The 14,681-nt window shown below is 36.3% G+C and overlaps 1 protein-coding gene across 5 annotated transcripts in view; it reads left to right on the top strand.

The window, feature by feature from the left end:
* Positions 1-959: 959 nt before the first annotated feature.
* Positions 960-14,681, top strand: part of LOC100013563 (N-acetylated-alpha-linked acidic dipeptidase 2) — a 98,048-nt gene continuing 84,326 nt past the window's right edge. Inside the window, exons 1-4 of one of the 5 annotated variants that reach the window (XM_007495044.3) lie at positions 960-1,479; positions 1,866-1,997; positions 10,333-10,466; positions 11,926-12,037. In XM_007495044.3, the coding sequence (XP_007495106.1) occupies positions 1,933-1,997; positions 10,333-10,466; positions 11,926-12,037 (311 nt within the window). In that variant the 5' untranslated portion in view covers positions 960-1,479; positions 1,866-1,932. Of the gene's footprint in view, positions 1,480-1,864; positions 1,998-6,273; positions 6,355-9,394; positions 10,232-10,332; positions 10,467-11,925; positions 12,038-14,681 lie in introns of those variants that run through there. The other 4 variants (XM_007495046.3, XM_007495047.3, XM_001364008.4 and 1 more) reach the window with 4 other exon arrangements.

Below are 14,681 nucleotides of genomic sequence, written 5' to 3'. Positions count from 1 at the left end.
CATTAAACATTTAATTTGCATATTTGTTCTGTCTTGCTATCCCTGTGGATTTTAACACAAAACAATGTTAAAAAAAAAGACTGTCAATATCTTATAAGTCTTTGAATATGTTAATAACACAGCCCAGTAGCCTGCTTGTAGATGCTCAATAAATCATGTTTTTAAATTCACTTAAGGTTTTAAAAGTGTGAAATAAGATATTAATTTTAAAGTCTTACTTCACAAAGAACTATAATATTATTTGTATTAAAGTGGCAATTTTATTGCTTCAGCCATCATTCTAATTTTTTTCTCCCTACTCTTTATATTTCCCAACTCAGTGATTATTTCCTATGTCCATTGTTGATTGTGACATCAGAAGAAAATCATCCAATCATTGTCTTCTTTTTTCTTTAAATATTTCTTTCTCATTTTTAAAATCTCCTCTCTCCTCTCTCTTTCTCTCTCTGTCTCTCTCTCTCCTCTCTCTCTCTGTCTCTCTCTTCTATTTCTCTCTGTTTCTCTCTCTGTTTTTGTCTCTGTCTCTTCTCTCTGTCTCCTTTCTCCCCCCCACCCCACCAAGATAAAAGAATTTTAGAGGCCATCTAATCCAACTCCTTCATTTTATAGAACTGAAGTCTTAAAAAATGAAGTAACTCGCTCAAGGTTGTCCAATAGAGCTGGGATCAAATCCCAGTTCCTTTAACTCTAAAAATAGAACCCACCCCCCCTCCCACTGAAACACATTCTGGTTTAAATCTATCTTTTACAATACTAATATTATGTATAACCCAGTAGGATTGTTTGTCAGCTCCTGGACAGGGAAGGAAAGAGGGGAGGAAGAGAACACAAATCATTTAACCATGGAAAAATATTTAAAATAAAGATAACTATTTCTAAAGGAAAAAAAAAACTAATAATGTTATGTTTTATCTCCTAATCTGAAAACCATATTTTATTTTATTCTTTGGGATAAGGCATTATGATATGGAACTATAGTTTAGTACAACTAGAATCTCTCTTTTTTTTTAAATCCCCAGGTAAATAGAATATAAAAGTTTCCAACTTAGTACATGAACTCAGCATTACTATTTGGGATGATCAGATCAGTAAAATGTCCCAATAGTCGATTTTTATTTTTCAAGCAGTGCCACCTTGTGACATCATTAATGGCCTAACCCCCTTATCCAGTAAGTATTCAGGTGACAACAGTCATCTAGAGGACAACACCTTTAAAAATAATATGAACCTTGGACACTATATATGTGACACTACAGCTGATGAGGCCACATGTTTAACCTACATCCCACATTTTATCTTTCATAACATCATTATTTCTCTTCTATGTCAACTGAAGTTTTTAAAGTTAGATCTCTTCTAAAATTGTATTATTTATATCCTATATTTTGGGGGTAGACAAAATTTTCCTATGAACCAAGAGAAGATATTCAAACTGTATTGAGGAGTTCTCTCTTCTAGCCTCTGTGAGGAATAAAGCTGGTAGGTTATGTTAACTTAGTTTAAACTCTGGGGGGAGGTGTGGGGAGGATGAGATCTTAGATTGAGCATTATAGTTAGAGTAGTACAAACCAATAGGACATCCTGGCAGGGGTCTTACTTAGAAAAACAAATGTGCTTGAAAAACTTTATTGTTAAATAAATTTCCAATGTTAAAAGTCTCCAAACAACTGAGAGCTATTGGGTACAAATTAGACTTTGAAGAGAATAAGAATTGTTTTGCATTAATTAATAGATATAAAATAATAATTTTTGTATTTAATAAGCAGAGCTTTGCAGGTCAATTAGGTCTTTGTTGTGATGTAAATAATTAGAAAGTATTTGTAAAAACAACTTTCCCTTACTAGTGAAATTGTAAATGTTTACAGTATTTGTGTTAGAAAAGGCCAAAGACTGACTACCAGCAAACTGGAACCAGAGCTGCTCTTTTTAACAATGGACTGTGAAGGTACAGATTGCAGAAACTTTTTAATGAGACATCGGCATTTCTCACCTTTAAGGTAACAATCAGATAACTTGCAAAGGTTCATTTGGGGAACTGGGAAAACTGAAGGCAGTCATCCATTCATTTCTTTAAGTGGCCAGCTCTCAAGTATTCTCAGCAATGTGGATAGAAATTGGGAGAAACAATTTTAAACTATCATTTCATTCAATTGTGTTCCATCTCCCTCCCTACCAAACCTTTCACAAGTTTGTGGATGGTCCTGCCTAGAGGAAGTTTATTGTTGTTATTTGTTCTTCTTTTTGAAGAGGACCAATGACATCACAAGGGTGATATCTTGATCTGTGTTGACTGGATTTAAGTGAGGCATGGTCAGCCTCACTCTCTTCTAGAGTCATCAAAGGCCAAGTAGCAAGACAAAAGTCAGGATGACTGGCAATGGCCCAGGATGGAGTGAATGACTTTAGTATCTTTGATGTCTGACCAAGCTCTAAGTGCTGTACAACACCCACTTCAGCCACCTTCATGGTCTTTGGAACACATTGTTCTCATCTGCCTATTTTGCTAGAGGAAGTCTTCACATCTTTTAAGGTGGAGACCCTCCTCCCCATTGACAGGTGTGGCCTATTGGTTACCCTCAACCTGGTTTAGCCCACCTGCAGATGGTTTCATCTGGTGTGGCCATTACATATGCTATAGCTTCTTGGAACCACAAATGAAAGGTGGTGGTGTTGGGTGAAAGGTGGATAAGCATCCCTGAAAAGGAATTGGCCAGCCCTCACAGCAGAGGTTCTAGTCCTTCCTACACACCCCCTTTAGGCTGTATATGCCAAATTAGAAAGAGGCTTGGGCTTGGATTCAAGACTGTTGGAAGAGAGTATAATTAGCTCTGATGCTTCTGATGTATATGACCATAGACAGGTCAGTCTTCTTAAGCCTCATTTTTCTCATCTATAAAATGAAGAAGTAGGGCTAGATCATTAGGAAGTGTGAACAGTGAAACTGGAGACAAAAGACCTAAGTTCAAAATTCAATCTTGCCCATTATGACCTTGGGCAAATGACTAATCTTCTCACTGGAGTGCAGCTTTCTTATCTTTTTTTTAAAATGAGATTTGGAATTCTTTTCTAGAGCAGTAATCATAACTAAGAAGTTATACCTGGGAAAAAACAAGAACAACAAAATGTTCCTGGGTTCTAGAAAGGCATTGAATACTCTCCTGGTAAAGGTCTTTCCTTGTTATCTAGGAATAAAGCAAGAAACAAACACACCACCAGAAAGTTTATTGCCTGTGATGTATTTCTTTTTGGCCTTGGGACCTATTAAGGTATAATAGTGCTGCAAGTTCACAAATTGATAAAGACCACAGATCTTTTAGATTATTTATTTTAATCATTACATATTAAAGATCCAGTTCAAGTTAATATTTATTATTACTGGAGGCAGGTAGGTGGCTCAGTGGATTGAGAGCCGGGCCTGGAAATGAGAGGTTCCAAGTTCAAATTTGGTCTCAAATTTCCTCGTGATTCTGGGCAAGTCACTTAATCCCCAAATGCCTAGCTTCTGTCTAGGAACAAATAATCAATATTCATTTCAAAACAAAAGGTCAGGGTTTAAGTCCTATCAGAGGAGCTGCTCAGCTATTTTCCCTGTTTGGGAGGTTGAGTAACAGGGACGGGATGCTGGCTGATTTGGTGAGTGGGGAAGGAGAATAAAGTGTCCCTAAAATCCCCCAAAGAATAATTCCACCCTTTTTTTTCCTTTGTTTGATTGGAGTTCAATAAAGCCTTCACTTTCTCTCCTCTCAATTCACCCCTTAAAATTGGGTTTCAAATCTTATCATTCAACCACAGCTGTTCTCTACCAAGTTTCCAATGATCTCATAGTTGGCAAATCTAATGGACTTATAATTTTCATCCTTCTTTCTATAGTCCTTGACATTGTTACTCACCCTCACCTCCTTGTTACTATCTTCTCTCTATGTTCTCTAGGGTATCACTCTTGGTTTTCCTATCAGACCATTCCCTCTCAGTCTACTTTGCTAGATCTTTATTCAGCTTATGCCCTCTAACCATAGGTGTCTCACAGGGTTCTGTCTTCTTCTTTTCTCCCAATATATTACTTCATTTAATGACCCCATCAACTCCCGTGGATTTTGTTACTATATCTATATTGATGATTCTCAAATCTTTTTATAATATCCTAACCTCTCTGCTGACCTTCAGTCTTGCATCTAGCTAGGACTGCTTTCCAATAGACATCAAAAAATCAACATGTCAGAAACTGAACTCATTACCTTTCTCCTCATCAAATCCTTCCCATCTTCCTACCTTCCCTATTAGAATAGAAGGCAACATCATCCTCCCAGTCCCCTTAGGATTACAAACTAAAAGTCATCCTAGACTTCCTACTATCTCTCATTCCTCATATCTAATCTATTGCCAGTGTTTATCAATTTTACTTTTGTACACCTCTTGAATTTGTTCCCTTTTCTCCTCTGACAAGAGCAGCACCCTAGTGCAGGCCCTCATCTCTTCATGCCTGGATTATTGCAAAAACCTACTGGTGAGCTTGCCTATCTCAAGTCTCTCTTTACTAAGATTTAATCTTTATTCACTCACCAAAGTGATTTTTCTAAAGCACTGGCCTAATTAAAGTGTCCTCTACTCAATAAAACAAACTCCAGAGGCTACCAGTACCTGCAAGATCAAAACAAAATCCTCTGGTGTCCAAAGTAGCCAGTCTACTTCTACTTCTCTAGTTTAATTACACCTTACAGAGAAATTTCCCTACCAAAATAAACCTGATCTCTGGCAACTCCTGAGAGTTCAAAGAAGTTACAACCCCAAGTCATTGTCATCTCAACCTTCCCAAATCAACTGGCATCCAATCCCTATTATTCAATCTCCCAAAAAGGGAAAGTGGCTGAGGAGCCCCTTTTTTCCATCCCAAAATATTGTCCTAAGGCATTATTAAAGCTCTATGTATATGTTTATCTGCCTTTATTCTGAGAAGTTAACAGTCAGTTGGCAAAGGTGGATGGATACTCATTCAACCCTTTATCTTCTAGACTTACCTCTAGATTTATTGAACTCCAATTTGACCAAGGTGGGAGGAATTTGTGAGGTGGGAAGAATTACTCTGCAGGAAGAAATTAGGATTTGGGGGCTGAAGAATTCCTCCCTTAACTGTGGCTTTTTTTCCAGAGAGATGAAGTGCTAATAATTTTTATAACTTTTTAAAGGAAAATTAATTGAATGATATTATGATCTATTAATTCATATTTCTATCCTAGTTATAGTGTTAATTACTTTTAACTAAAATTTTTACTTTTTGATTACTTTTCTTTTTAAAAATCATTTTACTTGGTAATATAAAGTAAACATATTTACTTCTCCCATACTTGAGAAATGAAACAGATCTTTTGGAAGATCTAGTCTATTTCTCTACCTATAGATTCATAACCTAAGGTATGCTTAATGGTGACATGCCTCATGTCAGCTGAAGTCTTTGATTTAGGGGAAGATTTTGACTTGTTAGATGTTTCCAAGTTTGGGGATGTTAATATTCCAGAAGAGCTCATATGATTATCTTGTAAGTTTCAGTGCCTTCATTGGTGTGGAACCTGAGCTCTCTTCTTAATACCTGCAGAATTTCTATTTAGGATAGTTGAGATCCCTTGAAGATAAAATCAGTGGACTCAACAGGGTGTTCAGGAAGGACCAGCACCTCTGGTGTGAAGGGTTGCCAAGCCCTTTTCAAGGATTTTCATCCATATTTTTTGTCCAGCTGGTACTCAATTCTTACCTATGACTCCAGGAAACTATAGCATGCACAGTGACTACATCCTGGCAAATTCATCTCTGCATGTGTACTAAATAAGGTTGAGGGTAACCAACAGGCTTCAGTTGAGTTAGGAGGATGTCTACCCCAAACATGTAAAGACTTCCCCCATAGAATGGGTGGATGAGAACAATTCATTCCAATGGCCATGAAGATGAGGTGGATGAAATGGGTGCTGTGGAGTGCTTAGAGCTTGGTCAAATATCTAAGAAACCAAGGTGTCATCCATTGTATCCCAGGTCATTTCCAGTTACCCTGACTTTTCTTGCCATTGGACTTTAATGAGTCTGAACAAGAGAGTGAATCTGATGACTTTTTGTAATTCTAACTTGATTCAATTCATGCACAAGTCAAGGCATCATTCTGTAATATCATTGGTCCTCTGAAAATTAAGGAGTAACAATGATGATACTGATATGAATATCATATGAAATGATACTTTTTCTGTGAAGAAGATATTTCCCCTAAACTCACAGTTACTTCTTTCATAGGCACAATCAACAAAAATAGGTGGAACAAGAACTAGCACATATACAAAACACCTCAAGACTGAGTCATTTATTAAACACTAAGTAAGTATCAAGAACTGTCCCAAATTCAGGAGTGGGGAAGAGGGTAAAAAAGAGCTCACATTCAAATGGAGGAAACAACATTATTATGAGACTAGATTACCTGGGATGGAGGGAAGGTGCTTCTATATAAAGTGAGATTTAAGCTAAAGCTTGAAAAACTACTTAAGAGTGTTATACATAAATAGAATAAGTAGCCTAGAAAAGTTATAGTGGAGAGGTCAGTATGTGGCTCAGTTGATGAAGTGCCACACCTGGAGATGAGGTTCTGGGTTCAAATATTTCAAGTTGTGTGACCCTAGGCACAAATTACAGAAGCCAAGGTCTTAAAAAAAAAAGAGAAAAATCATGATGGTCCTTCACATAAGGTCTTCAAGAAGAAACTTGATGACTACTTGTGGGAAATGATGTAGTCTGGAGATTATTGGTCAGATATGGAATGGAATTCATGGTGTCTCTGAGATCTCTGGGAGTGGTGAAATGGTGTGAAAGTAATTCTATAATTGAATACTTGTTTCTTTGTTGAGGTGTTAGGTTCTGAGACAAGTGCCTTAACCTTAGAAGGCCATGATGGCTCCACTGAATGCACTCAGTATTAGATACAATCAACCTATAAGCATTAAGCTCTTACTCTGTGTGCTAAGCACTGGGAAATATAGGGTTAAAGAAATAACCCTTGTACTCAAGGAACTCACACTCTTAAGGTGGTGACAAAATGCAGACAAATATATACCAACAAGGTATATACAAGGTCATTAAAAAATAGAAGATAGGCATGATTAGTCATCAATCTTTATGCAGATTTTTGCTTTTGTTATCCATTTAAAATACAGTAAAGAATTTGTTCTAGGTGCATAGTTAGCTTTGGTGTAGGGGGTAGGAACCATTGACTCATTAAACTTTGTTTTTGGAAAGTTTTGAGAATTTGTTATTTTTTAATTAAATTAATAATTTATTTAAATTTAAATTGTATTTAAACTATAATTAAATTGATAATTAATAAAGTATTTTTAAATTTAAATATATAAGCAAAAAAACAAAGATTGTAAATGTTTGTGAATATATGATGGTCAGAGAAGATTATAAAGTACAACTAGAAAAGTTAATGGTAATCTTTTCACCAAAGGTTCTTCCACTGCACTCTCCAAGCCTTCAGGCATATTAAGATCATGCCCTAAAAGACTTACCCACTCAGATTTGGTACTAAGTTATCACACTTTCCTAATTAGTAAGTGTCTGAGTCAAAACTCATATAGACGCATAATATATAGCTGGCCAAAGCCATGTTTCACATTCTATCCTGTTCATGTTTGTGCCATGTGTTCTGCTGATGTGCTTATCCTCACTCTCATCCCCCTTTCCATCTTTTCTCCTGGGAATAATAATCAAATACCTACTGCTAGGGTTACTTTTATTCTCAACTTATCCTCTTCTTGCCTTCCTAAATTAAAAACATCTTTCCCTAGTAATAACTTTTCTATCTGTGTTGTCTCTTCCTGTTAGAATAGCTATTGTAAACCATATCTTATGGGTCAAATCCAGCTACCACCTGTTTTTGTACAACCTGTGAGTTAAGAATGGTTTTTATTTTTTAGTAAATAATATTTCACAAAGTCAAAATTAAACAAAATTCAAATTTCAAAGTCTATAAGTAAAGCAATAGAACATAGTCTCTCTCATTTATTTTAAGATTCTTGAGATTAGGGACTATCTTGGTTTTGTATTTGTGATCTTGACATTTTTAGTACATTGTTTGGCAGAGTAAACAATATTTTTTTTCAATAATTCATTCAAGTAGTTGTGGATTTATTGATGACATCATAGAATGTAGATCTGGAAAAGACCTTAGAAGCAATTCAATCCCCTCATTTTAAAAATGGAAAGTAAATTATCACCGTACTCCTAGACATGAATTGTTGGAGATGAAGTCACTTCAAATATGTGATTTGTTGAGGTGTTGGTGGTAGCTAGGTGGCAGTAACAGAAGGCCTTGCACATTATGTGAAGTGTGAGCACAGAGGGATTAAATGTCATTTTCAGTTATCTAGCTAATAGGTAACTCTGGTCTTTTTTGGATCCAAGGTCGACTTCCTTTATGTAAGGCATACTTATTAATGATTCTTTGTGGAATTGAACTGAGAAGGAGAAGCAGCAAGTTGACCTTTCCTTGTGACTAACCTAGATTTCCAGAAACTTGCCACTTACTAAAGTGCTTTTAAAATAGCCTTTTCTGGAATTATGCTCAAAGGGCTTTTAACAGAACACTTACCCTTTGATCCAGCCATACCATTGCTGGATTTATACCCCAAAGAGATAATAGGGAAAATACGTGCACAAAAATATTTATAGCCATGCTCTTTGTGATGGCAAAAAATTGGGAAATGAAGGTGTGTCCATTGATTGGAGAATGGATGAACAAATTGTGGTATATGATGGTTATGAAATACTATTGTGCTGAAAGGAATAATGAACTAGAGGAATTCCATGTGAACTGGAATGCCCTCCAGGAAGTGATGCAGAGTGAAAGGAGCAGAACCAGGAGAAGATTAATACACAGAGACTGATACACTGTGGCACAATCAATTGTACTTCTCTACTAGTAGCAATGCAATGATCCGGGACAATTGTGAGGGACTTAGGAGAAAGAATGTATCCACATCCAGAAAAAGAACTGTGGGAGTAGAAACACAGAAGAAAAGCAACTGCTTGATCACATGGTTCAATGGGGATAAGATTGGGGATATAGACTAAAGGATCACTCTATTGAAAATATTAAGAATATGCAAATAGGTCTTGATCAATAACATATGATAAACTGAGTTGAATAGCTCATTGGCTATGGGAGAGAAGAGGAAAGAGGGGTGGGAAAAATCATGGAAAAATGTTCTAAATAAATAAAAAAATTAAATTTAATAGCCTTTTCTATGACCTCAAACATTCTTATAAAATTAATCAAACTTAAGTAGTAGTAGTCATCAGTCCAAAAAATTGTATCCCAAACCAAAACCAGGTGCTTGAAATGGGAGAGGTAGATGGATATTAGAATCTGACATATGTAGAGATTTATTATTTACAAATCTTTCACAGATATTTCATTTGATCATTATGACTAGTTCTTATGGGGTGGAGAGTGCAACAATTATTCTTCCATTTTATAAATATGTAAACAGAGTCACCAAAAACCAAATGCGCATCTAGATCTAGAGTTGAAACAGTTTAGAGGTCTTGTGGTCTAATCCTAACATTTCTACTTGCCTACAGAGTGGGAGGACATAGAGACAGAAAAGAATTCAGGTCCTGGGTTTCCAAATTCAGTACTCTCCATTTCTTGATTTGACAGGGATCACTGCTATTAAGTACAGTCTGAATTCGATCCCAGGTTTTGTTGTTGTTTGTTTCTTTGTTTGTATGTTTAACTCTAGCTTGTCCTTCAGCATCCCCCCTTACTAAGTAATAACCGGTGGACCATAAAATCTATCAGACTTGTGGCAGCTATTTGCCTGGTCAAGGGAAGCTTATAGACAGTGAGAGGCAGATCCAGTGACCAGTAAGGTAAGGACTCCTGATAGATGCCAAGTAGGGCGGGATCAGGGACTATCCTGAAGCCGCCCACTCTCCCTCAACTCAGCCACTCTCATTGGCGTCTCTGTGGTTTGTCTAGGTTTAGGAGTTCACAGTGGGGTCAATGGAGTGGAATGCTCTCTGCGGATTAGAAAAATGTGTGCTCTCTTTTCCCAGTTCTGGCTTTTCTTCCACTCTTTGGCTGGGACTCCTGACCTTTGGGGGAAATACAGAATTTTGTTTGTTTCTTGACCACCTTTCAAATAGATGAAGGGCTGAGGGGGGAGGAAGGGGAAGATGACAAGGACCGCCCAGAAAGGTCTGCAGGTCTCTCGATATCCCTTTAAGTCACTTAAACCTTTCCCGGCTCACGGGACAGAACCAGAGCTAACGAGCTGCTTTGTCTGCTCTCCTGTGCAGCAAGGATAGCCACAGAGTAGCCTGGAGTGAGAACCGCAGCCCCGTTACAATCATGGCTAAGACCAAGGTCAGACTGTACACCTGGGTGTGTTTGACTGCTCTGCTGATGTTTTTCCTGTCCGGATTTATGGTGGGTAAGTACAGAACCTTTCCCTCCCCCAAGTACCCCTCCTCTCTCGTCAAGCTCCACCTTGGAAGGCTGCTTCTTTGGTGGACCCTGGAACTCTATTGTTGGTGGCCATGAGTAGGCTGAGGGACGTTTTTTAGTGACCTCCAAAGTTCTGAACCCTTAAAATCTGTCTCCTCATCTACAACTCGCCCCACCCCACCTCCCATCTCCAGCCTTACAACTCCACATCCCTACCCCTAGCCCAGGCTGAAGAGACCTTACTAAAAAAAAAAGCACAGGAAAGATCTGAAATAGAGAGACCTCTAACCCAGAGATTCCTTCCATTTTCTGTACGGGAGGGAGTTAATTTCTTTTCTGTACCTTTCAGAAGCACAGAAGAGTTAGAATTCATTGTTAATTAAGTGTTAAATTTACGTTAATTAAGTGTTAAATTCATTGTAAATCAGCCTTAAATTCAAATCTAATTTCAGATTCTTGTAGCTAATTCTTATGGATGTCCTGCAGTGTGAAGTACTTCCAGGAAGTAGTGAATTAGAAGTCTAATCAACAAATTGTCAATTGCAAGGGGCGGAGAGGTTTGGAGGGGAAAGCAAAGACTTTAGATCTGAATTCTAACTGAAGTAGCTGGTATAGAAGATATTAATAACCAGCAACAACATTAAGCTAGAATAACAGTAAGATATAATGGCTACATGTTGGTACAATAAAAAAAAAAAGAATAATTTTCTGACATTTCGCAATTCACATTCTCTTCCTCCCTCCCCCTTCCTCACTTGCGAGGGGGTAAGCCTTACGATTTAGGTTGAGTATCCTGGCTAAAGAGACAACCCAGGAAATCCAGGAAATCTTGGGTTCAAGCCTTGCCTCCCACCAATAAGTGTTTATGTAACCCTCAGCTTCCCTCTGCCCAACCTTCCATCTTGTTAGGTATCTAAGACTTGCAAAGAAGGTGCGTCTCTGAATTGGGGCTAGTGTAATTACAGATCCAACTCTATTCCTAACAACCTGACATTTTTTAAAACTTAAACTGATCTGATTTTGCTCAATTCAGCACAATTTGTTGTCTCTTCTGCATACATGTTAGTATTCTAAGAATCTAAACAGTGAATAACCTAACCTGCCACAGTGATTAGAAATTTCATTTACCATTAGCAGGTCACAGTCCCGACTGGAAAACAAAACAAAACAAAACCAAGAATGTCATAGATTTAGGAATGCTACATCATCAGTAATAAAAGAAAATAATTCAGTTTAATTGAAATAGAAACCCTCAATCCTCGGGATATAAAACTATTCAGAAATTGATTAAAATATTTGACATGATTACCTAATTTGAATGTATTTAGTATGAAAAGGTTTCTTTTTATAGAGTAGGACAGTTCTCTAGGTCTTCTGGTGTTAATATTAACTTGAGCTCCTAGTTTTTAAGAAAGTTAGCAGGTTGTTGTGGCTGTATTTTTCAGGATGGTTTATTAAACCTGTCAAAGAAGTAGCCATCTCAATTCCTACTTACCAAAATGAAAGATGGAAACTTATATCTGAGATGAAGGCAGAAAACATCAGACAATTTCTCCGGTAAGACTATTTTTTCGTGTTTTGTATTTTATGCCTTTAAAAGAAAATCCATCCAAAGCAGCCCAAAATGATATCAGAAAAACTTCTACTTTGGTAAAGTGAATAGGGTACTGGATTTGGAGTCAAATGCTCTGGTTTCAGATCATGGCTCTATCATTTACCAGCTGTATAACCATGGGCAAGCAAAAGAACATCCTTTGGCTCATTTTCTCATCCATAAAATGGGAGATCTGGCATGGATCATAGATTTAGAAGTGGAAAGGATGTTAGAATTCATATAGTCCAGTCTCCACATTTTGTAGATATGGAGATTAAGGTGATTTATCCAAGGTCACATGCAGGTCCTTAGATTTCAGAGTTAGTTGTCTTCTCACTGCACCCTAACATCTTATGATTATCATGGTTGCAGGAATGAAATGAGATGTATGTAAAATACTTTGCCAACCTTAAAACATCATGTAAACATCAGTTATTAATCATTGTAGCATATTTGAGAATTTTTCTTTCTTGAATAATATTAAGGTAATTTATTTACTAAGTTGTAAAGCCAAACAAAAGAAGTCAAAATCTTTGCAACTATGGTAAATGGTTAATGCATTTGAACACTATAAAAGCTTTTCTTTCTTCCCTTCCTCCACCTCATAGTGGGAAAAACATACCTTGCTTTTTAAGGCAAAGTTTCACTTAATGGAACTAAAAAAATTATTAACTTTGTTCTCTTAACTGGAGGTCTGTGATATCTACTCCTTTAATCCTTCCTCTTTTAGTTGAATCAAATATTTTTATTAAGCCTTTCATCATTAAGGACCAGTGAAATGTGGATGGTTGATGAAAATAATTAGAAAAGATATCAGATGGATGATTTGATTGGATTTCTTTCAGGCATCAACAGATGCCTTAAATCATGTTGCAAATAAGAGTATTTGCAAAGGGCAGATTAAATTACAAGTCAGTTGTATCCTTTTAGTTTTCTGTTGTTATGAAAACAGATACAGAGATTTTAACAAACCATATGATCAGTGGTTATTTCTATTACTCATTTTAAGGAGATTGCTTTTCTTCCCATCATTTTTTTTGTTAAAATTTTTGTAACTGTTTAATAATAGTACTAATGGAAATTAGTTCTTTGTGACTATCTTCATGTGATCTAATTGAATGGGACTGGACATTATGTTGATTAGATTTCCTGCATTTGATCATGGTAAATGCCTACTAAATTGAAACTGCCAATGATTTTTGAGTTATGAAGAAATACCCTCAGCTGGGTTTTATATGTGGCATTGCAAATGAATATGTAACAACCATTTTTAGTATTTAGTTGGCCATTTCATATATATATATATATAGGTTTATACAGAGAACATTTAAGTAATTTTAGTGCTAATTTACTTGTCCTTGGACAAGTGAGGTAGCTATAGAAAATTATTTGTGGGTAGTTTGATTTAATTTAACTATCTATGATTGACTATAGAGATCAAATCCATAGCATCTAGTATTTATCCCTAGTAGTTAACACAATACTTTGTATGTGGGAAATGATAAATAAATGGTTAAGTCGAACTGAACTGATCTTAACTTTCTTTAAACAAATCATACTTTTTAATAACTCCAAAGCTTTCTGAGAAAACAACTGTTGGGATATTTCATCTTGAACTCATACTAAATAAACATTTATGTGACTGTCTTTTGCTAATATTAGAATGCCTGAAGGAAATTCAGAGAAAATTGGAGAACTACAAAAAGTAGATCTGGAAGGAATCACTGCCCAAATATTGCCATCTCAGTATCCTGAGAATTATTTGTATTTGGTTTACTTTGCATATGCTAAATGCTTTCTATAGAATTTTAATAACTCAAGATAACTTGAGAAATAGCATAAATTATAGAATTCAGCTGGTTTCTCAGTACTGTATAGCAATCCTTTCCATCCTCTCTGATAGAAATATTTTTATGTTATCCACAGTGGCTTTTCCAGGACTTCTTATTTCTTTATCTGCCACTCCAATACTCACCCCAACATTTTTTACTTCGAAAATTGAAACCATCTGTCCTGAATTCTCCTATCTTCCTTTTTTCTCCCTCCCTCCATCCTTCTTTGAAATATATTTGTCTTTGCACTGAGTTGGATCATTCTGCCCTGTTCTTGGACAATTAGGCCAAAATGATTTCCTTATCAATTCATTCTACTAACTATATGCTTTGCTTTATCTATTAGCATACTGCATACTTTACTACCTTCTCTGTTTCAAATTCACAAGCTACAGTAGATTGCTTCTACAAGTCTCCAAACTGATCTGATTTGTCAGATCCACTACAAAGTTATGTAATTAAATTTTAACTGGGTTCCCACTATTGCATGGCACTTGGAAATCCTTTTTTCATTTTTTAAAAATATATCTCATTGGACACCTTTTGTCTTTGAATAAAAGTCATTTCTACCATTCCTTAATCTCCTTGTAGCAAAAACAATTCAACAAAAAGTCTATATCACTATACCTGAGTCACATGTATGTGCATACAGTATTCTGTTTTAGTTGTGTCCTTCCTCTCCTATGCCCCATCAGCAGTGAAGTGTTTATTTATCTCTGAATTTTCAGGTATTTAAAGTTCAACTTCCTTTAAATTATCCTTGCATTTACATTGT

Source organism: Monodelphis domestica, chromosome 4, assembly GCF_027887165.1.
Source record: "Monodelphis domestica isolate mMonDom1 chromosome 4, mMonDom1.pri, whole genome shotgun sequence".
NCBI lineage: Eukaryota > Metazoa > Chordata > Mammalia > Didelphimorphia > Didelphidae > Monodelphis > Monodelphis domestica.
Note: the sequence above shows the minus strand (reverse complement) of the source record. Positions and strands in the feature narration are given on the sequence as shown.